Source organism: Notolepis coatsorum (genome assembly GCF_963971535.1).
Source record: "Notolepis coatsorum genome assembly, chromosome: 17".
NCBI lineage: Eukaryota > Metazoa > Chordata > Actinopteri > Aulopiformes > Paralepididae > Notolepis > Notolepis coatsorum.
Window position 1 is genome coordinate 2,327,877 of NC_140181.1, and position 25,795 is coordinate 2,353,671.

Consider the following 25,795-nt stretch of genomic DNA (forward strand, 5'->3'; position numbering starts at 1 on the left):
ACCACTAGGAACTAGGACCTGACTGGTAGATTGACCACTAGGAACTAGGACCTGACTGGTAGATTGACCACTAGGAGGTAACTGGGTAATTGACCACCAGGAACTAGGACCTGACTGGGAGCACGCCACTCTGCAGTAACCACACCGTGGATCGTACCCTAAACAGGCTGTGGGAGTGTTGAGACGGGAGCGTGTGTCGACGGTCGTCTGTGTGGGCGTCGGGCACAGTCTCGATCTCTGCCCCCAGCAACTCGTTCCTCAGCAGGGCGGCGTACGCCACGACGTCTGGGGGGGGGGGGGGGGAACAGAGGAGCCATTGAGGAAGAGGTGGGAACAGAAGGAAATGACCAAAAACAACAGCAGTCCTTGTAATTCTATCACAGAGGTACTGATAGGGTGGCAGAGGTACTGATAGGGTGGCAGAGGTACTGACAGGGTGGCAGAGGTACTGATAGGGTGGCAGAGGTACTGATAGGGTGGCAGAGGTACTGATAGGGTGGCAGAGGTACTGATAGGGTGGCAGAGGTACTGATAGGGTGGCAGAGGTACTGATAGGGTGGCAGAGGTACTGATAGGGTGGCAGAGGTACTGATAGGGTGGCAGAGGTACTGACAGGGTGGCAGAGGTACTGATAGGGTGGCAGCAGTGCTGAGGCAGGGTGGCAGAGGTACTCATAGGGTGGCAGAGGTACTGCTAGGGTGGCAGAGGTACTGATAGGGTGGCAGAGGTACTGATAGGGTGGCAGAGGTACTGATAGGGTGGCAGAGGTACTGACAGGGTGGCAGAGGTACTGATAGGGTGGCAGAGGTACTGATAGGGTGGCAGAGGTACTGACAGGGTGGCAGAGGTACTGATAGGGTGGCAGAGGTACTGATAGGGTGGCAGAGGTACTGATAGGGTGACAGAGGTACTGATAGGGTGGCAGAGGTACCGACAGGGTGGCAGAGGTACTGATAGGGTGGCAGAGGTACTGATAGGGTGGCAGAGGTACTGACAGGGTGGCAGAGGTACTGATAGGGTGGCAGAGGTACTGACAGGGTGGCAGAGGTACTGATAGGGTGGCAGAGGTGCTGATAGGGTGGCAGAGGTACTGATAGGGTGGCAGAGGTACTGACAGGGTGGCAGAGGTACTGATAGGGTGGCAGAGGTACTGACAGGGTGGCAGAGGTACTGATAGGGTGGCAGAGGTACTGACAGGGTGGCAGAGGTACTGATAGGGTGGCAGATGTACTGATAGGGTGGCAGAGGTACTGATAGGGTGGCAGAGGTACTGATAGGGTTAGGGTTAGTTTTAGGACTGAGCCCAAACGTTCGAACCTTCTTTCGTTATGTTGGCATTCGAATTATAAATCAACATTTGAATTTTTTATTAAAAATAAAAACGATTTTGAAAATGTTTTTAATATATTTTTTTCTATTAATTCTGTTTAAACCAATGGGGTTTTTCTTCACAGTTGCAGATAAAGATTAGGCTACACTAATATTATAGTATTAAAATAAACTGATGAGTTATATTCATTAAAGAAAGTTGATTTAATTGATTTAGTTGGGCTGGGGCTTCTCCCTGGGCTGGGTCTGGGGCTGGAAAGTTGATTTAATAAAAAAAAATATATACTCATTTAATCAGATTAATCACTTTATTCAAATTGAGGATTTAGTTTGAGGATATTAAAAAAAAAAAAAAAAAAAAAAAGTATAAAGAAAGTTGAATCTTTTATTATTTAAAAATATTTTAACGGTCGTTCGAAAAACCCTGACGAAGTTCGAATCCCAAAAACAGGCTTCGGGGAAACAGCCTTTAAATTAATCAAGATCTCTGCTGTGGTGTGGCTGCAGAACCACCGGATGGGGCGTGCTGTGTACTGTAGCAGCTGGTCTGAGTGATACAAATATCAATCCTTTTTGACCAAATGAACCATTCTGTGTTTGTCAGTGACTTCAAATATGAAAGATGATATGTGACATTCTTAATATCCTATGTAGCGCTTTTATGTAAAGCACTTTACAAGTTTTGTTCCTCACATTCATCCAGTCACGCACACGTTCACACACCGACGGCAGAGGCAAGGTGCCAACCTGCACATCGGGAGCAATTATGGGGTTAAGTGTCTTGCTCAAGGAGACACGCTGCCTGGGAGGAGCGGGAATCAAACCGGGAACCTTCCGACTACCAGATGACCGCTCTACCTCCTGAGCCACTGTCGGCCCCCCCGCTTCTTAGACTGAGACGACTCCCCGTTAAAAGAGACCTCAGATGTTAGTCTCCGTTAAAAGAGACCTCAGATGTTAGTCTCCGTTAAAAGAGACAGGGTTCAGATGTTAGTCTCCGTTAAAAGAGACCTCAGATGTTAGTCTCCGTTAAAAGAGACAGGGTTCAGATGTTAGTCTCCGTTAAAAGAGACAGGGTTCAGATGTTAGTCTCCGTTAAAAGAGACAGGGTTCAGATCTTAGTCTCCGTTAAAAGAGACAGGGTTCAGATGTTAGTCTCCGTTAAAAGAGACAGGGTTCAGATGTTAGTCTCCGTTAAAAGAGACCTCAGATCTTAGTCTCCGTTAAAAGAGACAGGGTTCAGATCTTAGTCTCCGTTAAAAGAGACAGGGTTCAGATCTTAGTCTCCGTTAAAAGAGACAGGGTTCAGATCTTAGTCTCCGTTAAAAGAGACAGGGTTCAGATGTTAGTCTCCGTTAAAAGAGACAGGGTTCAGATGTTAGTCTCCGTTAAAAGAGACAGGGTTCAGATCTTAGTCTCCGTTAAAAGAGACAGGGTTCAGATCTTAGTCTCCGTTAAAAGAGACAGGGTTCAGATGTTAGTCTCCGTTAAAAGAGACCTCAGATCTTAGTCTCCGTTAAAAGAGACAGGGTTCAGATGTTAGTCTCCGTTAAAAGAGACAGGGTTCAGATCTTAGTCTCCGTTAAAAGAGACAGGGTTCAGATCTTAGTCTCCGTTAAAAGAGACAGGGTTCAGATGTTAGTCTCCGTTAAAAGAGACAGGGTTCAGATCTTAGTCTCCGTTAAAAGAGACAGGGTTCAGATCTTAGTCTCCGTTAAAAGAGACCTCAGATCTTAGTCTCCGTTAAAAGAGACAGGGTTCAGATCTTAGTCTCCGTTAAAAGAGACAGGGTTCAGATCTTAGTCTCCGTTAAAAGAGACCTCAGATCTTAGTCTCCGTTAAAAGAGACAGGGTTCAGATCTTAGTCTCCGTTAAAAGAGACAGGGTTCAGATCTTAGTCTCCGTTAAAAGAGACAGGGTTCAGATCTTAGTCTCCGTTAAAAGACAGGGTTCAGATCTTAGTCTCCGTTAAAAGAGACAGGGTTCAGATGTTAGTCTCCGTTAAAAGAGACAGGGTTCAGATGTTAGTCTCCGTTAAAAGAGACAGGGTTCAGATCTTAGTCTCCGTTAAAAGAGACAGGGTTCAGATGTTAGTCTCCGTTAAAAGAGACAGGGTTCAGATCTTAGTCTCCGTTAAAAGAGACAGGGTTCAGATGTTAGTCTCCGTTAAAAGACAGGGTTCAGATCTTAGTCTCCGTTAAAAGAGACAGGGTTCAGATGTTAGTCTCCGTTAAAAGAGACAGGGTTCAGATGTTAGTCTCCGTTAAAAGAGACAGGGTTCAGATGTTAGTCTCCGTTAAAAGAGACAGGGTTCAGATCTTAGTCTCCGTTAAAAGAGACCTCAGATCTTAGTCTCCGTTAAAAGAGACAGGGTTCAGATGTTAGTCTCCGTTAAAAGAGACCTCAGATGTTAGTCTCCGTTAAAAGAGACAGGGTTCAGATGTTAGTCTCCGTTAAAAGAGACCTCAGATGTTAGTCTCCGTTAAAAGAGACAGGGTTCAGATGTTAGTCTCCGTTAAAAGAGACCTCAGATGTTAGTCTCCGTTAAAAGAGACAGGGTTCAGATCTTAGTCTCCGTTAAAAGAGACAGGGTTCAGATGTTAGTCTCCGTTAAAAGACAGGGTTCAGATCTTAGTCTCCGTTAAAAGAGACAGGGTTCAGATGTTAGTCTCCGTTAAAAGAGACAGGGTTCAGATGTTAGTCTCCGTTAAAAGAGACAGGGTTCAGATCTTAGTCTCCGTTAAAAGAGACAGGGTTCAGATGTTAGTCTCCGTTAAAAGAGACAGGGTTCAGATGTTAGTCTCCGTTAAAAGAGACAGGGTTCAGATGTTAGTCTCCGTTAAAAGAGACAGGGTTCAGATGTTAGTCTCCGTTAAAAGAGACAGGGTTCAGATGTTAGTCTCCGTTAAAAGAGACAGGGTTCAGATCTTAGTCTCCGTTAAAAGAGACAGGGTTCAGATCTTAGTCTCCGTTAAAAGAGACCTCAGATGTTAGTCTCCGTTAAAAGAGACAGGGTTCAGATGTTAGTCTCCGTTAAAAGAGACCTCAGATGTTAGTCTCCGTTAAAAGAGACAGGGTTCAGATGTTAGTCTCCGTTAAAAGAGACCTCAGATGTTAGTCTCCGTTAAAAGAGACAGGGTTCAGATGTTAGTCTCCGTTAAAAGACAGGGTTCAGATCTTAGTCTCCGTTAAAAGAGACAGGGTTCAGATGTTAGTCTCCGTTAAAAGAGACAGGGTTCAGATGTTAGTCTCCGTTAAAAGAGACAGGGTTCAGATGTTAGTCTCCGTTAAAAGAGACAGGGTTCAGATCTTAGTCTCCGTTAAAAGAGACCTCAGATCTTAGTCTCCGTTAAAAGAGACAGGGTTCAGATGTTAGTCTCCGTTAAAAGAGACCTCAGATGTTAGTCTCCGTTAAAAGAGACAGGGTTCAGATGTTAGTCTCCGTTAAAAGAGACCTCAGATGTTAGTCTCCGTTAAAAGAGACAGGGTTCAGATGTTAGTCTCCGTTAAAAGAGACCTCAGATGTTAGTCTCCGTTAAAAGAGACAGGGTTCAGATCTTAGTCTCCGTTAAAAGAGACAGGGTTCAGATGTTAGTCTCCGTTAAAAGACAGGGTTCAGATCTTAGTCTCCGTTAAAAGAGACAGGGTTCAGATGTTAGTCTCCGTTAAAAGAGACAGGGTTCAGATGTTAGTCTCCGTTAAAAGAGACAGGGTTCAGATCTTAGTCTCCGTTAAAAGAGACAGGGTTCAGATGTTAGTCTCCGTTAAAAGAGACAGGGTTCAGATGTTAGTCTCCGTTAAAAGAGACAGGGTTCAGATGTTAGTCTCCGTTAAAAGAGACAGGGTTCAGATGTTAGTCTCCGTTAAAAGAGACAGGGTTCAGATGTTAGTCTCCGTTAAAAGAGACAGGGTTCAGATCTTAGTCTCCGTTAAAAGAGACAGGGTTCAGATCTTAGTCTCCGTTAAAAGAGACCTCAGATGTTAGTCTCCGTTAAAAGAGACAGGGTTCAGATGTTAGTCTCCGTTAAAAGAGACCTCAGATGTTAGTCTCCGTTAAAAGAGACAGGGTTCAGATGTTAGTCTCCGTTAAAAGAGACCTCAGATGTTAGTCTCCGTTAAAAGAGACAGGGTTCAGATGTTAGTCTCCGTTAAAAGAGACAGGGTTCAGATCTTAGTCTCCGTTAAAAGAGACAGGGTTCAGATGTTAGTCTCCGTTAAAAGAGACAGGGTTCAGATGTTAGTCTCTGTTAAAAGAGACAGGGTTCAGATGTTAGTCTCCGTTAAAAGACAGGGTTCAGATCTTAGTCTCCGTTAAAAGAGACAGGGTTCAGATGTTAGTCTCCGTTAAAAGAGACAGGGTTCAGATGTTAGTCTCCGTTAAAAGAGACAGGGTTCAGATCTTAGTCTCCGTTAAAAGAGACAGGGTTCAGATGTTAGTCTCCGTTAAAAGAGACCTCAGATCTTAGTCTCCGTTAAAAGAGACAGGGCTCAGATCTTAGTCTCCGTTAAAAGAGACAGGGTTCAGATGTTAGTCTCCGTTAAAAGAGACAGGGTTCAGATGTTAGTCTCCGTTAAAAGAGACAGGGTTCAGATCTTAGTCTCCGTTAAAAGAGACAGGGTTCAGATCTTAGTCTCCGTTAAAAGAGACAGGGTTCAGATCTTAGTCTCCGTTAAAAGAGACAGGGTTCAGATCTTAGTCTCCGTTAAAAGAGACAGGGTTCAGATGTTAGTCTCCGTTAAAAGAGACAGGGTTCAGATGTTAGTCTCCGTTAAAAGAGACAGGGTTCAGATGTTAGTCTCCGTTAAAAGAGACAGGGTTCAGATGTTAGTCTCCGTTAAAAGACAGGGTTCAGATCTTAGTCTCCGTTAAAAGAGACAGGGTTCAGATCTTAGTCTCCGTTAAAAGAGACAGGGTTCAGATCTTAGTCTCCGTTAAAAGAGACAGGGTTCAGATGTTAGTCTCCGTTAAAAGAGACAGGGTTCAGATCTTAGTCTCCGTTAAAAGAGACAGGGTTCAGATCTTAGTCTCCGTTAAAAGAGACAGGGTTCAGATGTTAGTCTCCGTTAAAAGAGACAGGGTTCAGATGTTAGTCTCCGTTAAAAGAGACAGGGTTCAGATCTTAGTCTCCGTTAAAAGAGACAGGGTTCAGATCTTAGTCTCCGTTAAAAGAGACAGGGTTCAGATGTTAGTCTCCGTTAAAAGAGACAGGGTTCAGATCTTAGTCTCCGTTAAAAGAGACAGGGTTCAGATCTTAGTCTCCGTTAAAAGAGACAGGGTTCAGATGTTAGTCTCCGTTAAAAGAGACAGGGTTCAGATCTTAGTCTCCGTTAAAAGAGACAGGGTTCAGATGTTAGTCTCCGTTAAAAGACAGGGTTCAGATCTTAGTCTCCGTTAAAAGAGACAGGGTTCAGATGTTAGTCTCCGTTAAAAGAGACAGGGTTCAGATGTTAGTCTCCGTTAAAAGAGACAGGGTTCAGATCTTAGTCTCCGTTAAAAGAGACAGGGTTCAGATGTTAGTCTCCGTTAAAAGAGACAGGGTTCAGATGTTAGTCTCCGTTAAAAGAGACAGGGTTCAGATGTTAGTCTCCGTTAAAAGAGACAGGGTTCAGATGTTAGTCTCCGTTAAAAGAGACAGGGTTCAGATGTTAGTCTCCGTTAAAAGAGACAGGGTTCAGATCTTAGTCTCCGTTAAAAGAGACAGGGTTCAGATCTTAGTCTCCGTTAAAAGAGACCTCAGATGTTAGTCTCCGTTAAAAGAGACAGGGTTCAGATGTTAGTCTCCGTTAAAAGAGACCTCAGATGTTAGTCTCCGTTAAAAGAGACAGGGTTCAGATGTTAGTCTCCGTTAAAAGAGACCTCAGATGTTAGTCTCCGTTAAAAGAGACAGGGTTCAGATGTTAGTCTCCGTTAAAAGAGACAGGGTTCAGATCTTAGTCTCCGTTAAAAGAGACAGGGTTCAGATGTTAGTCTCCGTTAAAAGAGACAGGGTTCAGATGTTAGTCTCCGTTAAAAGAGACAGGGTTCAGATGTTAGTCTCCGTTAAAAGACAGGGTTCAGATCTTAGTCTCCGTTAAAAGAGACAGGGTTCAGATTTTAGTCTCCGTTAAAAGAGACAGGGTTCAGATGTTAGTCTCCGTTAAAAGAGACAGGGTTCAGATGTTAGTCTCCGTTAAAAGAGACCTCAGATCTTAGTCTCCGTTAAAAGAGACAGGGCTCAGATCTTAGTCTCCGTTAAAAGAGACAGGGTTCAGATGTTAGTCTCCGTTAAAAGAGACAGGGTTCAGATGTTAGTCTCCGTTAAAAGAGACAGGGTTCAGATCTTAGTCTCCGTTAAAAGAGACAGGGTTCAGATCTTAGTCTCCGTTAAAAGAGACAGGGTTCAGATCTTAGTCTCCGTTAAAAGAGACAGGGTTCAGATCTTAGTCTCCGTTAAAAGAGACAGGGTTCAGATGTTAGTCTCCGTTAAAAGAGACAGGGTTCAGATGTTAGTCTCCGTTAAAAGAGACAGGGTTCAGATGTTAGTCTCCGTTAAAAGAGACAGGGTTCAGATGTTAGTCTCCGTTAAAAGACAGGGTTCAGATCTTAGTCTCCGTTAAAAGAGACAGGGTTCAGATCTTAGTCTCCGTTAAAAGAGACAGGGTTCAGATCTTAGTCTCCGTTAAAAGAGACAGGGTTCAGATGTTAGTCTCCGTTAAAAGAGACAGGGTTCAGATCTTAGTCTCCGTTAAAAGAGACAGGGTTCAGATCTTAGTCTCCGTTAAAAGAGACAGGGTTCAGATGTTAGTCTCCGTTAAAAGAGACAGGGTTCAGATGTTAGTCTCCGTTAAAAGAGACAGGGTTCAGATCTTAGTCTCCGTTAAAAGAGACAGGGTTCAGATCTTAGTCTCCGTTAAAAGAGACAGGGTTCAGATGTTAGTCTCCGTTAAAAGAGACAGGGTTCAGATCTTAGTCTCCGTTAAAAGAGACAGGGTTCAGATCTTAGTCTCCGTTAAAAGAGACAGGGTTCAGATCTTAGTCTCCGTTAAAAGAGACAGGGTTCAGATGTTAGTCTCCGTTAAAAGAGACAGGGTTCAGATCTTAGTCTCCGTTAAAAGAGACAGGGTTCAGATCTTAGTCTCCGTTAAAAGAGACAGGGTTCAGATGTTAGTCTCCGTTAAAAGAGACAGGGTTCAGATGTTAGTCTCCGTTAAAAGAGACAGGGTTCAGATGTTAGTCTCCGTTAAAAGAGACAGGGTTCAGATCTTAGTCTCCGTTAAAAGAGACAGGGTTCAGATGTTAGTCTCCGTTAAAAGAGACAGGGTTCAGATGTTAGTCTCCGTTAAAAGAGACAGGGTTCAGATCTTAGTCTCCGTTAAAAGAGACAGGGTTCAGATCTTAGTCTCCGTTAAAAGAGACAGGGTTCAGATGTTAGTCTCCGTTAAAAGAGACAGGGTTCAGATGTTAGTCTCCGTTAAAAGAGACAGGGTTCGGGCGGCCGGGTAGCGCAGCGGACTAAGCGTCCGTCTACCACCACAGAGCCAGTGGGATCGAATCCAGCTGTGGTGCCTCCGGCTTGGCCGACCGTCCATACTGACACGGTTGGCAGTGTTAGCGGGTGGGAAACCCGGCGAGGGTGGGTCCTGGTCGTTGTAAAACAGCGACTCCTACAGGTCAGTCGGGGCGCCTGCACAGCGAGGTCGGATCCTGGGGGAGGTAGTGTGATCCTTCCACACGTTACACTCCCCCAGTGAGAGTCCGCGCTGCCAGGTGAAAAGAAGCGGTGGGCTGGGTACACATGTGTCGGAGGAAGCATGTGATAGTCTCCGCCCTCCCAGACCGACGGTAGGGGGTAGAGTGTGCAACGACCAGGAAGGGGATTGGGAATTGGCTTAACGACTAACATTGGGATGGGAGGAAAAATCGGATAGGGTTCAGGGTTCAGGGTTCAGGTTTCAGGGTTCAGGTCCGTTATCAAGATGGCCGCACAGTGACTTTGCGTTATACGACGGGAGGGTTCTTCTGACCTTTCCCCGAGTCCGAACTGGCATCCTTCGCCTTGTGCTTCTGGTTGGGAGAGCGGCAGTTTTCCTGTAGAGAGAAAGGGCGACATCTCTCTTAACCACAGGAGTAATAATCCGCATTGTTCAGAGTTTTCATTTGTGGTACGGTGAATGGCAGGGGGGCGGGGCTTGTGGTACTGTGAATGTCAGGGGGCGGGGCTTGATCATACCGTGAATGGCAGGGGGCGGGGCTTGTGGTACTGTGAATGACAGGGGGCGGGGCTTGATCACACTGTGAATGGCAGGGGGCGGGGCTTGCTCACATTGGCATAGTGGAAGTTGATGCTCCAGTTGCTCCCGACACGGGTAGGAATGAAACGATCACCCGACTGGACACTGAGAGGACTGCATGTGGCACCTCCACACTGAGAGGGAGAGAGAGAGAGAGAGAGAGAGAGAGAGAGAGAGAGAGAGAGAGAGAGAGAGAGAGAGAGAGAGAGAGAGAGAGAGAGAGAGAGAGAGAGAGAGAGAGAGAGAGAGAGAGAGAAAGAGAAAGAGAGAGAGGAAGCAAGAGAGAGAGAAGAGAGAGAGAGGAAGAGTGAGAGAGAAAGAGTGAGAGAGAGAGAAAGAGAAAGAGAGAGAGGAAGCGAGAGAGAGAGAGAGAGAGAGAGAGAGAGAGAGAGAGAGAGAGAGAGAGAGAGAGAGAGAGAGAGAGAGAGGAAGAGAGAGAGAGAGAGAGAGCGAGAGAGAGAAAGAGAGAGCGAGAGAAAGAGAGTGAGAGCGAGAGGAAGAGAGAGAGAGTGAGAGAAAGAGAGAGAGAAAGTGGAAGAGAGAGAGAGAGAAAGAGGAAGAGTGAGAGAGAGAGAGCGAGAGGAAGAGAGAGAGCAAGAGGAAGAGAGAGAGAGAGCAAGCGAGAGCGAGAGAGAGAGAGAGAGCGAGTGGAAGAGTGAGAGAGCGAGAGGAAGAGGAAGAGGAAGAGAGAGAGGGAGAGAGGAAGAGTGAGAGAGTGAGAGAGCGAGAGGAAGAGAGAGAGTGAGTGGAAGAGAGAGCGAGAGCGCCAGAGAGAGAGAGAAGAGAGAGAGCGCAAGAGAGAGAGGAAGAGAGAGAGAGAGAGAGCGAGAGAGTCAAAGTGCAAACATTAACAGTGGCTCATCTTTGCCAATGCCTGCTCTAACATGAACAGATAAAAATAAAATAAAAATATATATATTTTCCCACTTAACCGGAGAGCTATCTTTCCATCCAGATCATCTCTGTCTGTTTTGCCTAGTTTTGGAGATATCTGCTGTGGAGATCACTCCAATACAATACCAAGCCATCGCTCCAATACAATACCAAGCCATCGCTCCAATACAATACAATACCAAGCCCTCGCTCCAATACAATACAATACCAAGCCCTCGCTCCAATACAATACAATACCAAGCCCTCGCTCCAATACAATACAATACCAAGCCCTCGCTCCAATACAATACAATACCAAGCCGTCGCTCCAATACAATACAATACCAAGCCATCACTCCAATACAATACCAAGCCATCACTCCAATACAATACAATACCAAGCCATCGCTCCAATACAATACAATACCAAGCCGTCACTCCAATACAATACAATACCAAGCCATCACTCCAATACAATACAATACCAAGCCATCGCTCCAATACAATACAATACCAAGCCATCACTCCAATACAATACAATACCAAGCCCTCGCTCCAATACAATACAATACCAAGCCGTCGCTCCAATACAATACAATACCAAGCCCTCGCTCCAATACAATACAATACAATACAATACAATACAATACAATACCAAGCCCTCGCTCCAATACAATACAATACCAAGCCATCGCTCCAATACAATACAATACAATACAATACCAAGCCCTCGCTCCAATACAATACAATACCAAGCCCTCACTCCAATACAATACAATACCAAGCCCTCGCTCCAATACAATACAATACCAAGCCCTCGCTCCAATACAATACAATACCAAGCCATCACTCCAATACAATACAATACCAAGCCATCACTCCAATACAATACAATACCAAGCCATCACTCCAATACAATACAATACCAAGCCCTCGCTCCAATACAATACAATACCAAGCCATCGCTCCAATACAATACAATACAATACAATACCAAGCCCTCACTCCAATACAATACAATACCAAGCCCTCGCTCCAATACAATACAATACCAAGCCCTCGCTCCAATACAATACAATACCAAGCCATCACTCCAATACAATACAATACCAAGCCATCACTCCAATACAATACAATACCAAGCCATCACTCCAATACAATACAATACCAAGCCCTCGCTCCAATACAATACAATACCAAGCCCTCGCTCCAATACAATACAATACCAAGCCCTCGCTCCAATACAATACAATACCAAGCCCTCGCTCCAATACAATACAATACCAAGCCATCACTCCAATACAATACAATACAATACAATACAATACAATACCAAGCCCTCGCTCCAATACAATACAATACCAAGCCGTCGCTCCAATACAATACAATACCAAGCCATCACTCCAATACAATACCAAGCCATCACTCCAATACAATACAATACCAAGCCATCGCTCCAATACAATACAATACCAAGCCGTCACTCCAATACAATACAATACCAAGCCATCACTCCAATACAATACAATACCAAGCCATCGCTCCAATACAATACAATACCAAGCCATCACTCCAATACAATACAATACCAAGCCCTCGCTCCAATACAATACAATACCAAGCCGTCGCTCCAATACAATACAATACCAAGCCCTCGCTCCAATACAATACAATACAATACAATACAATACAATACAATACCAAGCCCTCGCTCCAATACAATACAATACCAAGCCATCGCTCCAATACAATACAATACAATACAATACCAAGCCCTCGCTCCAATACAATACAATACCAAGCCCTCACTCCAATACAATACAATACCAAGCCCTCGCTCCAATACAATACAATACCAAGCCCTCGCTCCAATACAATACAATACCAAGCCATCACTCCAATACAATACAATACCAAGCCATCACTCCAATACAATACAATACCAAGCCATCACTCCAATACAATACAATACCAAGCCCTCGCTCCAATACAATACAATACCAAGCCATCGCTCCAATACAATACAATACAATACAATACCAAGCCCTCACTCCAATACAATACAATACCAAGCCCTCGCTCCAATACAATACAATACCAAGCCCTCGCTCCAATACAATACAATACCAAGCCATCACTCCAATACAATACAATACCAAGCCATCACTCCAATACAATACAATACCAAGCCATCACTCCAATACAATACAATACCAAGCCCTCGCTCCAATACAATACAATACCAAGCCCTCGCTCCAATACAATACAATACCAAGCCCTCGCTCCAATACAATACAATACCAAGCCCTCGCTCCAATACAATACAATACCAAGCCATCACTCCAATACAATACAATACAATACAATACAATACAATACCAAGCCCTCGCTCCAATACAATACAATACCAAGCCATCGCTCCAATACAATACAATACCAAGCCCTCGCTCCAATACAATACAATACCAAGCCGTCACTCCAATACAATACAATACCAAGCCCTCGCTCCAATACAATACAATACCAAGCCCTCGCTCCAATACAATACAATACAATACCAAGCCGTCACTCCAATACAATACAATACCAAGCCCTCGCTCCAATACAATACAATACCAAGCCCTCGCTCCAATACAATACAATACCAAGCCGTCACTCCAATACAATACAATACAATACAATACCAAGCCCTCGCTCCAATACAATACAATACCAAGCCCTCGCTCCAATACAATACAATACCAAGCCATCGCTCCAATACAATACCAAGCCCTCGCTCCAATACAATACAATACCAAGCCCTCGCTCCAATACAATACAATACCAAGCCATCACTCCAATACAATACAATACCAAGCCCTCGCTCCAATACAATACAATACCAAGCCCTCGCTCCAATACAATACAATACCAAGCCCTCGCTCCAATACAATACAATACCAAGCCCTCGCTCCAATACAATACAATACCAAGCCCTCGCTCCAATACAATACAATACCAAGCCCTCGCTCCAATACAATACAATACCAAGCCATCGCTCCAATACAATACAATACCAAGCCCTCGCTCCAATACAATACAATACAATACCAAGCCCTCGCTCCAATACAATACAATACCAAGCCCTCGCTCCAATACAATACAATACCAAGCCCTCGCTCCAATACAATACAATACCAAGCCGTCGCTCCAATACAATACAATACCAAGCCATCACTCCAATACAATACAATACAATACAATACAATACAATACCAAGCCCTCGCTCCAATACAATACAATACCAAGCCATCGCTCCAATACAATACAATACCAAGCCCTCGCTCCAATACAATACAATACCAAGCCGTCACTCCAATACAATACAATACCAAGCCCTCGCTCCAATACAATACAATACCAAGCCCTCGCTCCAATACAATACAATACCAAGCCATCACTCCAATACAATACAATACCAAGCCATCACTCCAATACAATACAATACCAAGCCCTCGCTCCAATACAATACAATACCAAGCCGTCACTCCAATACAATACAATACAATACCAAGCCCTCGCTCCAATACAATACAATACCAAGCCCTCACTCCAATACAATACAATACAATACCAAGCCCTCGCTCCAATACAATACAATACCAAGCCATCACTCCAATACAATACAATACAATACAATACCAAGCCCTCGCTCCAATACAATACAATACCAAGCCCTCGCTCCAATACAATACAATACCAAGCCATCGCTCCAATACAATACCAAGCCCTCGCTCCAATACAATACAATACCAAGCCATCGCTCCAATACAATACCAAGCCCTCGCTCCAATACAATACAATACCAAGCCCTCGCTCCAATACAATACAATACCAAGCCATCACTCCAATACAATACAATACCAAGCCCTCGCTCCAATACAATACAATACCAAGCCCTCGCTCCAATACAATACAATACCAAGCCCTCGCTCCAATACAATACAATACCAAGCCCTCGCTCCAATACAATACAATACCAAGCCATCGCTCCAATACAATACAATACCAAGCCATCGCTCCAATACAATACAATACCAAGCCCTCGCTCCAATACAATACAATACCAAGCCCTCGCTCCAATACAATACCAAGCCGTCGCTCCAATACAATACAATACCAAGCCCTCGCTCCAATACAATACAATACCAAGCCATCACTCCAATACAATACAATACCAAGCCATCGCTCCAATACAATACAATACAATACCAAGCCCTCGCTCCAATACAATACAATACCAAGCCCTCGCTCCAATACAATACAATACCAAGCCCTCGCTCCAATACAATACAATACCAAGCCATCACTCCAATACAATACAATACCAAGCCATCGCTCCAATACAATACAATACCAAGCCGTCACTCCAATACAATACAATACCAAGCCATCGCTCCAATACAATACAATACCAAGCCCTCGCTCCAATACAATACAATACCAAGCCCTCGCTCCAATACAATACAATACCAAGCCCTCGCTCCAATACAATACAATACCAAGCCCTCGCTCCAATACAATACAATACCAAGCCCTCGCTCCAATACAATACAATACCAAGCCATCGCTCCAATACAATACAATACCAAGCCATCACTCCAATACAATACAATACAATACAATACCAAGCCATCGCTCCAATACAATACAATACCAAGCCGTCGCTCCAATACAATACAATACCAAGCCATCGCTCCAATCCAACGGAGCTGAACGGCACCTGGTTTGTTTGTGGCACTCAAAAGGCACTGTCTCTTTTCCAGAGGTCATGACCCCGCTCACAACAAGGTGTCTCTTTTCCAGAGGTCGTGACCCCGCTCACAACAAGGTGTCTCTTTTCCAGAGGTCGTGACCCCGCTCACAACAAGGTGTCTCTTTTCCAGAGGTCGTGACCCCGCTCACAACAAGGTGTCTCTTTTCCAGAGGTCGTGACCCCGCTCACAACAAGGTGTCTCTTTTCCAGAGGTCGTGACCCCGCTCACAACAAGGTGTCTCTTTTCCAGAGGTCGTGACCCCGCTCACAACAAGGTGTCTCTTTTCCAGAGGTCGTGACCCCGCTCACAACAAGGTGTCTCTTTTCCAGAGGTCGTGACCCCGCTCACAACAAGGTGTCTCTTTTCCAGAGGTCGTGACCCCGCTCACAACAAGGTGTCTCTTTTCCAGAGGTCGTGACCCCGCTCACAACAAGGTGTCTCTCTGAGTCAGATGTCCATCACTCTCACACCCATTATGTATATTAATTTCGTTTGACATTGTGTGTCCATTCAACATCCCCACGCCATACTTTTACACTTATCCACTCACCTACACAACTGATTCAACAGACTAACACACACACACACACACACACACACACAGTGATTCTGTTCATTCATCATTTTCAATAAAGAAAAATGTGTTTGATGTTAAATGGCTGCTTTTTTATATAGCGCTTTTATCCAAAGTGCTTTACAATTTGTTCCTCACATCTTTACCCGTTCGCTCACACATTCACACACCGACAGCGGGGGGAAACCATGCCAGGTGCCAACCTGCTCATCGGGAGCAATTAGGGGTTAAGTGTCTTGCTCAAGGACACATCGACACGCTGCCCGGGAGGAGCGGGAATCGAACCGGGAACCTCCGGATTGCCAGACGACTGCTCTACCTCCTGAGCCACTGTCCCGCCCCTCTAATGTTAACCCTCTCATGGCTCACATTCTGTCCTTTCCTCCGAGCCCACAATAGACGCCACGTGTTTGACAGCCGAGCCCCGTCCAATACAACGCACCTGGGTGAGGTGGGCGGGTCCAATACAACGCACCTGGGTGAGGTGGGCGGGTCCAATACAACACACCTGGGTGAGGTGGGCGGGTCCAATACAACGCACCTGGGTGAGGTGGGCGGGTCCAATACAACACACCTGGGTGAGGTGGGCGGGCTCTGTCGGCAGGTTCTGGTGGTTGTGGGCGGGCTCTGTCGGCAGGTTCTGGTGGTTGATTTGCCTCAGCAGCCGTCGCTCATACTCCTGGTCCATGTCTCCTCCAGGGGCCAGCGCCCGCCTCCCCGCCCCCCTTAGACCTGCCCTCCCCTGGGGGCTCAGTCCGCACAAGGAGACCCCCGCCGGACCACCATCTCTGAAAAGGTAGAGCAGGTTTAGGTTTACTTTATTTGTTCAAGGGGGACAGCGTACATTAATAAAACATTTTAAAAACGCAAATGCACCCAATTTTAACCAAAAGGCTCATTTCCATTGGCAGTGCCCCTCCTGCCAGAAGGTACAGGCTAACATCCTGTGTGACGTGCCCCTCCTGCCAGAAGGTACAGGCTAACATCCTGTGTGACGTGCCCCTCCTGCCAGAAGGTACAGGCTAACATCCTGTGTGACGTGCCCCTCCTGCCAGAAGGTACAGGCTAACATCCTGTGTGACGTGCCCCTCCTGCCAGAAGGTACAGGCTAACATCCTGTGTGACGTGCCCCTCCTGCCAGAAGGTACAGGCTAACATCCTGTGTGACGTGCCCCTCCTGCCAGAAGGTACAGGCTAACATCCTGTGTGACGTGCCCCTCCTGCCAGAAGGTACAGGCTAACATCCTGTGTGACGTGCCCCTCCTGCCAGAAGGTACAGGCTAACATCCTGTGTGAAAAAAGGGTTAGCAATACAAACAGAATGTAAGCCAGATAAATAACATTAGAATAAGAACACAAACAAAAGCACATTATATAGTAGGACATATACGATACAGGGATACAGGGATACAGGGCACAATACAGTCATGGACACAAGGACAGAGCACATCATGACATATTAGAAGACCCAGGCATAGACAAACACACCATATTATCCACATTTTAATACTTTATTTGGTTCCACAAATTATATTACATAAACAGGGAATCAAATGTATCGGGGCCAAGCAGCACTGAACACTTAAGGGACACACAGCACCTCCTTCTCCACGCGGCTAAGCTGCCAATAATAGCTGAGACAGAGCAATATTTGGCTATTTGTTTGGCTTTTCTTTTAGACATCGCAGCAATTCTCAGACCGGTCATGGTGCATTTGTATACATGGCCAAGACTTCTGAATACAAGTACACTGTATCTACACCTATACCCAAGGTCAGCCATCACACTGAGCAGTGGTTGGTATTTGATATACTTGTCCCGGAAGGCCTGGTCCATGTACAGGTCAAAGGTACAGCCTACTTCTATGACCAGCACCTCTCCGTGTGGCTGGTGTCAACAAAAACAACGTCCGGTGTATTGGGTATGTTAGCAAAAACATCGTTGGTAAGGCCAAACCACTCTGATAGCACTCTGGCATGTTTGTACATTGCTGCACTAGATGGTGATATGTTCCGTACCACATCAGACACAATGTCCACAATACGGTCATGACGAGCGATGTACAGGTGTTAGTATGCATTACATCCGTTTGTTATGTGTGCAATGGATTCTAGGTGTTGTGAATCCTGATGGTTTAAACAGAATGGACTGTGAGTTTGAGGATACCAAGTGGACAGATTGTATTGAGTGGGTAATACCTGCAGTCTTGCTTTGATGGTAAATTTTAAAACATCCTCACCAACAGCGGCGTTCTTATACACTGAGTGTGAGACTGAGTGGTCAGCAAACTCCAAACAAGCTAGCTTTCCCTGTAGTCTGAGTCCACACCAGTGCTGCCTGATCTCAGACTGCTTCACGCTGAGCAGAACCCTCCTTGCAGAGTCTCTGTGCAGTTCGACAGTCTCTTCCTGCGGTGTTGTGATGTTGGCCTTCACAACCACACAGGGGTCTGTGATCAGTTCATCAGAGACAGGGACTTCAGTCTGTGTGTTGGGTCTTGTCCATTTCAGCTGAACTCCAGTCTGGTTGCAGAGGTCATTGAGATCTGGCCAGTCAGACCAGACCCCGAGGCCCTTGGCCCGAGAGTCCAGTTTCCCAGAGTCTTTCTTCCTGAAGCCGAGGAAGTTATTCTGGTCTGCGGTGGCCAGGGGGATCTTCCTTCTGCGTAGATCCAGCAGGAGAGAGGCCCTGGCCATTTCTCTGACGGTGACATCATCATTGTTAAGCATGTGGAGCAGGTGGGCTAGCCTCGTGGCTATGTAGGTCCACTCGACATTGGGGACTCATTCGAATAAAAACACAAACAAAAGCACATTATAGTAGAACATACGACAGGGATACAGTTCACAATACAGTCATGGACACAAGGACAGAGCACATATTAGAAGACCCAGGCATAGACAAACACACCATATTATCCACACACACACACACACACACACACACACACACACACACTAGGGCTGCACGATTAATCAATTTTTAATCGAAATCGCGATTTGGAATGATGCAATTATCAAATCGCCAGGCCTGCAATACATTATTTAACCAGGAAGTCCCATTGAGATACAAGATCGGTTTGGGAGAGGGAGGTAAGGGGTTTTAGATTGTGTGTTGTGAAGTAGACTTCAGAGAGGGAGAGTAAAGTACAGAAAAAAAAGGTACCGTTGGGTACCGGTATCGATTCCCAGGTAAAAAGAAACATTTTCAGGCTCAGTGTCCCGAAAAGACCCACCGCGGGCGCGTAGGCCAGATGCAAGCCACATTTTACAATAAACCTCTGTGGGGCTGCTTATTATTTTTTTTAATTATAATCGCAAAGTTAATCGCAATCGCAATATCTGTGAGAAAAATCGCAATTAGATTATTTCCCAAAATCGTGCAGCCCTAACACACACACACACACACACACACACAGTTATCAATGAGCCATTCCATAACCCTGCACTTGAATGAGTGATATGATGTGGACACTCTAATTGTTTGAGGTATTGAATTCCATTGGTGGGATGCTCTGTATGAGAAGACGGCCTAGCCAACAGTAGTACTGTATATCTTAACATTTACCGGGGCCAGTTTAGAATGGCAGCCTCCCGTAGGTGCTTACAACAAGGGCTCCTGTCTTCACTTGTTTATTGCACCGACGTGATGATGACAGTAAGGGGGTTTCTTCTTGTTTATTGCACCGACGTGATGACAGTAAGGGGGTTTCTTCTTGTTTATTGCACCGACGTGATGACAGTAAGGGGGTTTCTTCTTGTTTATTGCACCGACGTGATGATGACAGTAAGGGGGTTTCTTCTTGTTTATTGCACCGACGTGATGACAGTAAGGGGGTTTCTTCTTGTTTATTGCACCGACGTGATGATGACAGTAAGGGGGTTTCTTCTGGCACACAGGTCTGCTCTTCATCAGACAGGCTTGACTCCCATTCTTTAAAAGGCCTGGTTGTTGGTGTGACCAGCCGTGGGTTGCAATGTAAAGAGAGAGTGTTAACCCTTTCACTGCCACACTACGAAAAACGGTTAACCGTTCCACTGCAACAAAACACAGAAGGTTAACCCTTTCACTGCCACACACGACAGAAGGTCAACCCTTTACTATCACAGACACAACCGACGGTGATAGTAAAGGGTTAACCTTCTGTCGTGTGGCAGTGAAAGGGTTAACCATCAACAACACGGTGGCCGTGGCACTGCTATAAAAAAAACATGTGGTTATTATACTGACAGTGTCGCTCATTAAAAAAACTCAAATAAACAGCAAAAAATGATGTGGCCCAAATAATCACACAACACAACGCTGCTGCTGCTGTTGTCATGGCAGCATCATCCTCCTGCTGCAAACAAACCAGCTGCTCGCTGTCAACAACAATGAATGAATGAATGAATGAATGAATGAAAACTTTATTTAACAGATTGCAGAATGGGTACAATACAGTACAGCTCAATACACACAATTGTTAAGGGGATGCAGACCAGAGAAAGACTTTCGTCTTGTTTACATCAGGGTCCCCCATTTTCAATTCATCAGGACATTTATGACATACACAACATACATGACATCATGACATTTATGGCATAGGGACATACATGACATACAGGTATATAGTACTGTTACATTTGTGACATAATACGATATGCAAATATACAGTATAGTTTATACAGAATACAACATGTCCTCCTCACCCGACCAACAGGGCAGCTCAAGTGGAAGAAGCCAGATGGTTGATCATCATCACCATCATCATCATCATCATCATCACCATGATCGCGGCAGGAGAAGTCCGTTGTTGCCACCGGGAGTGTTGACACCTCCTTTACTTCCAAATGTCAGACACGACTCCTCTCTCTCGGTGTTGTGTTTATGTCTGGACAAAAGATGGCGACCGAGTCAGCTGCTGTAGTAGCAGAGCTGCTCTGCTTGACTTGTTGTGCAGAGAGCAGACTGCACAGTGGAGGGTTACTGCTCAACAGTGACGCCTGGTGGTGGCACATATTTTAGACTGCAATACCTTTGATTGATTGATTGATTGATTGATTGATTGATTGATTGATTGATTGATTGATTGATTGATTGATTGATTGATTGATTGATTGATTGATTGATTGATTGATTGATTGATTGATTGATTGAAAACTTTATTAACAGATTGCAGAATGGGTACAGTACAGCTCAATACATACACTTGTTAAGGGGATGCAGACCAGAGAAAGACTTTCATCTTGTTTACATCAGGGTCCCCCATTTTCAATTCATCATAACATATATGACATACACAACATACAGATAGACAGTACTGCTACATCTATACATTTTTGACATATCAGATTTGCAAATACAGTACTGTTTGTGATACCAAAAGAGTCCAGAAAAGAGAGTATATACATTTGACGTAGAAACTGTACATTGGAGGGTAGGTTGGGGGGGGGGACTGTACATTGGAGGTGGTTGGGTGGGTGGGGTGGGACACTGTACAACTGTACAAGCAAAACTGTACATTGGAATATTGACAAAACCATACTTGGTCATTTACTGTACATTGGAGGGGGTTGGGTTAAGGACATTTACAGGGGCCAGTTTCGAATTGCAGTCTCCCGTAGGTGTTCTTTGAGAGTGTTTTTGAAAGTGGGTAGTGATTCACATTCCTTTACAGCTTTAGGTAGGGCGTTCCACATTGATGTGGCATAATTGTGAAACGTGTTTAGTCCCTTGTTTGAGCCAAATCTGGGTTTAACATGATTTGTGGAGCTTCCTCTGGTGTTGTGATTGTGATATTCACTGACCTTTGGGAAGTATTTTGACATGTACATGGGTACCTTGGTCGTGTAGTGTATCTTGTAGACCAGGCCCATTGCAAGTTGCTGTACTCTGTCGTCTACTCTAAGCCATCCTAGGTTGGCAAAGTGTGCAGCGGTGAGGTGGGTTCTAGGAGTCAGGTCAAGCAGTAGTCTGACCAGTTTGTTTTGAGATGTTTGTCATTTTGTTTTTAGTGCCTTTGAGGTGCTTTGAGGTGCAAGCATAGTCGTAGTACCCTTGAATGAGTGCTCCTGCCAGAGTCTTCAGGGTATTCTTGTTTACCAGTGAGGAGATCCGGTACAAGAATCAAGTTCGTTGGTTGACTTTCTTTATTACATTGGATGCCATTTTGTCACAGGAAAGATTTGCCTCTAGGATGGAACCCAAGTAGGTAATTTCTTCTTTCCTTGTGACAATATTGTCACCCACTGTAACTGAGAAGCCGTCGGTCTTGCTGAGTTTGTTATTTGAACCGAAGAGAATGGACTCTGTTTTGCCCAGGTGTAATGATAGTTTGTTTTCAGCGAGCCATATGCTTTCATGGGAAGATGTCACAAATAGTAACAGTACTATATACCTGTATGTCATGTATGTCCCTATGCCATAAATGTCATGATGTCATGTATGTTGTCATGTATGTCATAAATGTCACTATGAATTGAAAATGGGGGACCCTGATGTAAACAAGACAAGAGTCTTTCTCTGGTCTGCATCCCCTTAAGCTGTACTAGTCTGTATACATTCTGCAATCTGTTAATAAAGTTTTCAATAAATCAATCGATCTTTTATAACCACTGGATGGCGCCAGCGAACCGCGTATATACTTTTCCACACACTGTGAGAGTCATGTTCCCCGCAGACCGTGTCAGCTTCCTGTGTTCTCTTCTAGAGTTAGCAGTAAGACTTCATTCAAGACATAAAACACACCTCCTCCTCCCCCTGGCCTTTGACCAGAGCTAGCCTGCCACTTAAGTTACATAATATGACGTCCGATGTTACTCTGGACTTTTTATCCAATTTTCCTGTCTCTTTTTATATTGCACTTTGCCCTTGCTTTCTTAAATGTACCGTACTGTGCCTTTTTCTGTAATTTTAGTGTATTTTCTATTGCATTGTATGTGTTTTTATTACGTGAAGCACTTTGGTTTGGCTGCTAGTCATTTGTAAATGTGCTATACAAATAAAACTGACTTGACTTGACTTCCATCGGACAGCAAGCCTTTTTTGTGCAGATGATGAAGATGCAGATTATTTCATTGTCAATGTACACAAGGCAATTGAAAATGTGTCTTTTTGCATTTCCCTCCTATAGTTACACGTACACACAGTCCTCTCCCACATGTATACTTCATCAGAGACAGAGAGGTCAGAGCGCCACTCTGCTGCCTTGCTCAAGGAAGGTGGGCGGCACCGGGGAGGTAATACCAGCCACCCTCTCCAGTCTGTGCCAATTATCGAACCAGCAACCTTTCAATTACTGGCTGGCCTCTTTATCTCTAGTCTCTAGAGACCATGCTGCCTTCACAGGAAACATGATCATTTACTTAACGATACAATTAAATTGTTTATTTCCACTCTTATAGAGTTGCCCTCATTTCCTTAATTGCCCATTATCCGATGGGATGAGGTGGAGATGGTGAAGACATATAAGTTTCTTGGAGTACAGCTGAACAACAAATGAGACTGGTCGGACAACACAGAGGCTCTACAGGAAGGAAGGGACAGAGCAGGACAACACAGAGGCTCTACAGGAAGGAAGAGACAGAGCAGGACAACACAGAGGCTCTACAGGAAGAGACAGAGCAGGACAACACAGAGGCTCTACAGGAAGAGACAGAGCAGGACAACACAGAGGCTCTACAGGAAGAGACAGAGCAGGACAACACAGAGGCTCTACAGGAAGGAAGGGACAGAGCAGGACAACACAGAGGCTCTACAGGAAGAGACAGAGCAGGACAACACAGAGGCTCTACAGCAGGGGTGGCCAACCAGTCAGAGACTAAGAGCCACAAAAAAATTACTGTGGTACCACAAAGAGCCACACTATATACCAGCGTTTCTCAACCTTTTTTTTCAGTCACGGCACCCTTCATGTGTTTATAGGTCTCACCCTCTGGCCTCTGAAGTTGCTAATGTCTTTTTTATTTGGGCCTCACAGGGTTAAAAGTACCCTGTGAGACCCACGGTTGCAAAATTACAAAATCACTTTTAGCCATTTAAAAAAATAATGTTTATTTAAAAAATGTTAAAGGGGAACTATTTTACTATTTCTTTCACTATTTGGGCACTTTTACACAATTCCTGTGAGTCTATGGAACACCTAGGTTTTTTTAAAAAAAAATGCATTGTTTTGTATTTCTAATCAAGTACTAAAAACCGCATTTTTCTACCTCAAGATCTTAAGCCGTTTTGAGGCTGGGCTCCAACCACTGTGTGGCCTGGTGCCAACTGCCACAACAGCTGAGAAATCTCTGACATCACAGATATGCACATTTTCAGATGACTCAGTTCAGTGAGGGTGAATATTGTGAGAGGAGAATTGGAAGAATTCGCCAATATGAGAATTAGAGACATATATCCTATTAATATAAGTCCACATAGCTAAGAAACAATGGTAAACACTGAAAAAAGCCATTTATAAGATAGTTCCCCTTTAAGCACATGTATAGTCAATTGGTCCTGTTGTTCAGCCTCACAATGCTATTTGATAGTAAATGTGTTTATATGTCCCACCCTCTGGCCTCTGAAGTTGGTAATTTCTTTTTAATTTGGGCCTCACAGGGTTAACCTCTTAAGCCCGAGATATACAGTAAAAGTGTATATTTTCAGCATTATGTTTGTTTACCAATTATTTTAACTGTTATTAGTGAAATATAAGATTATAGAAATCTCAGGGCATTGAGTCGGAAACCGGCGCATATTGACAGGAGGAAGTGGCACAGCCAAAAGTGAGTGTAGTCTTTTGAAGGAAGAGACTCAGGGCTTTCAAATTTCGAAAAACTACCCTACCCAGCTCACACCAGCCCCTGTCAATCATCTGACTTCTGGATTTACTTTTTAATTTCTCTTATTTTTTGGGATTATCTCCCACAAACCTGAACGTTATTGCCATAAAACAGAACGCAGTTAGTTTATCTACCTTTCTGTGAACGTCTTGCAAAAAACGGTGTTGCAATATGATGAAAAATGGTGGAGAAATTTACATTATAAAAAAGATGGCAGAATTCAGTACTGTATCTACAAAACCTTCTGTTTAATCATCTTCCCTTTATTCAGGTCTGGTCAATTTTAGCATGGTGTTATTTACAGTCAAAGATAATTTTTTTTAAATAGAATTGATATTCTCCTTTGGTTCATTACAATTTACTCAAGCCTAGTAACAGACACACTATTTCTGACACTGATCCATATATGTCCCTAGATTCAAGAGATACCAAGAACATGCAAATGGACAATTTAAAAAAAAATTGTAAATGTTTATTCTACGTCCTTATGGAATGAGTGACATAAAAAAAAAAAAAGTAAAAAAAAAAAAAAAAAGTAATTTTTTTTTTTTTTTTTTTATTATTTTTTATTATTATTTTTTTTTTTTTATGGATGGAAGAGCCGCACATTGACGGGCAAAGAGCCGCATGCGGCTCGCGAGCCGCGGGTTGGCCACCCCTGCTCTACAGGAAGGAAGGGACAGAGCAGCACAACACAGAGGCTCTACAGGAAGAGACAGAGCAGGACAACACAGAGGCTCTACAGGAAGAGACAGAGCAGGACAACACAGAGGCTCTACAGGAAGGGACAGAGCAGGACAACACAGAGGCTCTACAGGAAGGGACAGAGCAGGACAACACAGAGGCTCTACAGGAAGGAAGAGACAGAGCAGGACAACACAGATGCTCTACAGGAAGGAAGGGACAGAGCAGGACAACACAGAGGCTCTACAGGAAGAGACAGAGCAGGACAACACAGAGGCTCTACAGGAAGGAAGGGACAGAGCAGGACAACACAGAGGCTCTACAGGAAGAGACAGAGCAGGACAACACAGAGGCTCTACAGGAAGGAAGGGACAGAGCAGGACAACACAGAGGCTCTACGGGAAGGAAGGGACAGAGCAGGACAACACAGAGGCTCTACAGGAAGAGACAGAGCAGGACAACAC

The 25,795-nt window shown here is 44.5% G+C and overlaps 1 protein-coding gene across 3 annotated transcripts in view; it reads right to left on the reverse strand.

The window, feature by feature from the left end:
• fzr1b (fizzy/cell division cycle 20 related 1b) overlaps positions 1-20,674 on the reverse strand; it is an 88,728-nt gene extending 68,054 nt beyond the window's left edge. For all 3 annotated transcript variants that reach the window (XM_084332963.1, XM_084332965.1, XM_084332964.1), the window contains exons 1-5: positions 20,532-20,674; positions 16,418-16,631; positions 9,633-9,734; positions 9,334-9,397; positions 158-285 (exon numbers count right to left, since the gene is read on the reverse strand). In XM_084332963.1, the coding sequence (XP_084189089.1) occupies positions 158-285; positions 9,334-9,397; positions 9,633-9,734; positions 16,418-16,531 (408 nt within the window). In that variant the 5' untranslated portion in view covers positions 16,532-16,631; positions 20,532-20,674. The remainder of the gene's footprint in view (positions 1-157; positions 286-9,333; positions 9,398-9,632; positions 9,735-16,417; positions 16,632-20,531) is intronic.
• Between the last annotated feature and the right edge of the window lie 5,121 nt (positions 20,675-25,795).